Raw genomic sequence first — 2,291 nt, 5'->3', positions numbered from 1 at the left:
GAGGAACAAGGTGAAAGATTTCACCAGGATATTAAAACTATGGAGGACCGCTACCAAGGAAGATGGGATACACACATGATGGCAGATTACTGCTGGAGTTTAAAAAGGGACTGTTCTAAAATACATTCAAGAAAGTCACGAAAAAGAAGCTTCCGTAGTGTTCCGTGACTATAGTTGGTTTGACTGTTATATATAGTCGATGATTTTTTCCTCTATCTTTGTATTTAATATAATAAAATAAAAATATAATTATAATATAGTAATAAAAATTCCATGTTGAGTTTTTTTATTTGATCCACTGATTTAACTTAAAATAGTGTAACGTATATTTCACCAAAATGTTATATCTTAAAAATTTGAGCTCCTAGGCAAAAACTAATGCCATATTTGAATTCAGGGCATCAAATTCATATGAAATCAGCTCCAAATACCCCGGCACCAAAACAGCTGTTGGCCTGTGTAATGAATGTATTTTTCGTCCATTATTTTCATCGTAAACTCTAAAACATTTTTCTTACACGTACTTTCTTGCTGTCTTCTTCTAGTATTGTACTTTTGGCAGTTACTCTCAGAGCAAACTGCATTAAGTGGTAAAGCTTTTGACTTGTATTCGGGATGTGTTTAGTTCAAGTCTTGGCCTTGACACCGACTTGGTTAACCAAAGTATTTCCTGATTTTCCTCACATCCTCCCAGCACGCGGTAGCCTAGTTGGTTGAGGCACTATGCTACAAGTCGGAACGTCGCGGATTCAGGTCACAATGAAGTCACTGGATTTTTTTTTCAGTTGACCTAAACCTTCTAGCCGCGCTATGGCTCTGGGGTCGACTCAGTCTCTTTTAATATTCTTGGGGGTAAAGGGCGGCCGGCGCGTAAGGCTGACAACCTTGCCGCCATCTTTGAGCCGATTGTCTAGATAATGTGGGACCCTCAACGTCTCACAACACTATGGGCCTTCATGGCCTGTTACAGGGATAGCTTTACTTACTTACTTACTTACTTTTTCTTTCCCCCTTGGCACTACAGCCCCAGAGGGCCTAAGCTTACCTCCATGAACTTCTCCCTTTACTTCGGTTTTTCTAGATCTTAGACATACGGTAGGGCTCCTTGGGCGGGCGATTAGCTCGTCGCAAGGCCTCTACCTGCACACAAACACAGGAAAACCACACACAGAAACTAAACATCCATGCCCTGAGTGGGATTCGAACCCACGATCCCGGCTTCCGAGTGAGCGAAGACAGTGCACGCCTTAGACCGCTCGGCTACCGTGACCGACACTTACTTACTTACCTCCAGTTTAACTATGGAATGCTAACTTATATTAGGCCATTAAGTTCCAATTTATTATGCAGTGTCATCCAACCATTTGACGTTATATTGTCCAAGTTACTGATAACGCCGTTAAAAATCTACAGAGAAAACGTAGTTTAAGAATATTTTCTGGAACACTTTAGTACAAACAAATACTTGTGTTCTTCACTACTCTTTTCTTTTCTTGAGGTGTTTATTGAGCTCTAATCAGAACCACCAACACAGTCGAGAAGAAGGACAAAGCGAGAAAGATACGCACTTGATAATCTGGACTATGAGTATTATTTCTGAGAAGGAGATAAATGGAAGACTGTTTATATTTATTTCCGCTAATGAGGTACATAAAGATAAAAACATTTCAACATACCTGCAAGACGGTTCCAGATGGAAACACCATGGCACGACGTTCCCGCCGTGATGGCATGGCATTATTTGCTTCATGCTTCAGGGTGAGAATTGTAGCAGGCAGGAACATGGTGAGGACTGCGACGAGCAGACACGCGCCGGCCAACGGCATCTCGTGGCCTCTCAACTAATTCTATATATTGACCGACTGCATAGCCAGAGCGAAAACGGGAACTGTAATTTACGTTTCCACTTAAGCTCAATACTGACTTACCGCAAGCAAAGCCGTGCTTTTTTGCATGGTAAATACAAGTATAATAGGCGGTGTGCCCAGTTCATTGCAGTGGCTTCTTATTGTTACATTAATCTGATGACATAAGTGTTAAAGCATCCGGGTAGAGGAGACAGATACAGTCTGTGGGAAAGTCATTGTCCAAAAATAAAAGTACTAAAAATTATACTCTCCAGTTATTTTGCCATAATATGGAGTAAACCTTTTAAAATGATTTTTTGCAGTGTTATAATATTATTTCCTGTCTAGAAAACTGAGATTAACGGCCGTGGGGACCCGTTGTGCTGACCACGTGAAACCCTTTGTCAGCAAAAGTTGGCACTAACTTCCCCGACAAGCGACGGT

The 2,291-nt window shown here is 41.2% G+C and overlaps 1 protein-coding gene across 1 annotated transcript in view; it reads right to left on the bottom strand.

Annotated features, from left to right (window-relative positions):
• The window catches only part of LOC111864379, a 7,138-nt gene extending 5,312 nt beyond the window's left edge, over positions 1-1,826 (bottom strand). Inside the window, exon 1 of the mRNA XM_023851590.1 lies at positions 1,677-1,826. Within this exon, the coding sequence (XP_023707358.1) occupies positions 1,677-1,826 (150 nt within the window). The remainder of the gene's footprint in view (positions 1-1,676) is intronic.
• Positions 1,827-2,291: the final 465 nt, after the last annotated feature.

The sequence above is a fragment of the Cryptotermes secundus genome, unplaced genomic scaffold (genome assembly GCF_002891405.2).
Source record: "Cryptotermes secundus unplaced genomic scaffold, Csec_1.0 scaffold357, whole genome shotgun sequence".
Taxonomy (NCBI): domain Eukaryota; kingdom Metazoa; phylum Arthropoda; class Insecta; order Blattodea; family Kalotermitidae; genus Cryptotermes; species Cryptotermes secundus.
This window is presented reverse-complemented; position numbering and strand designations above follow the sequence as displayed.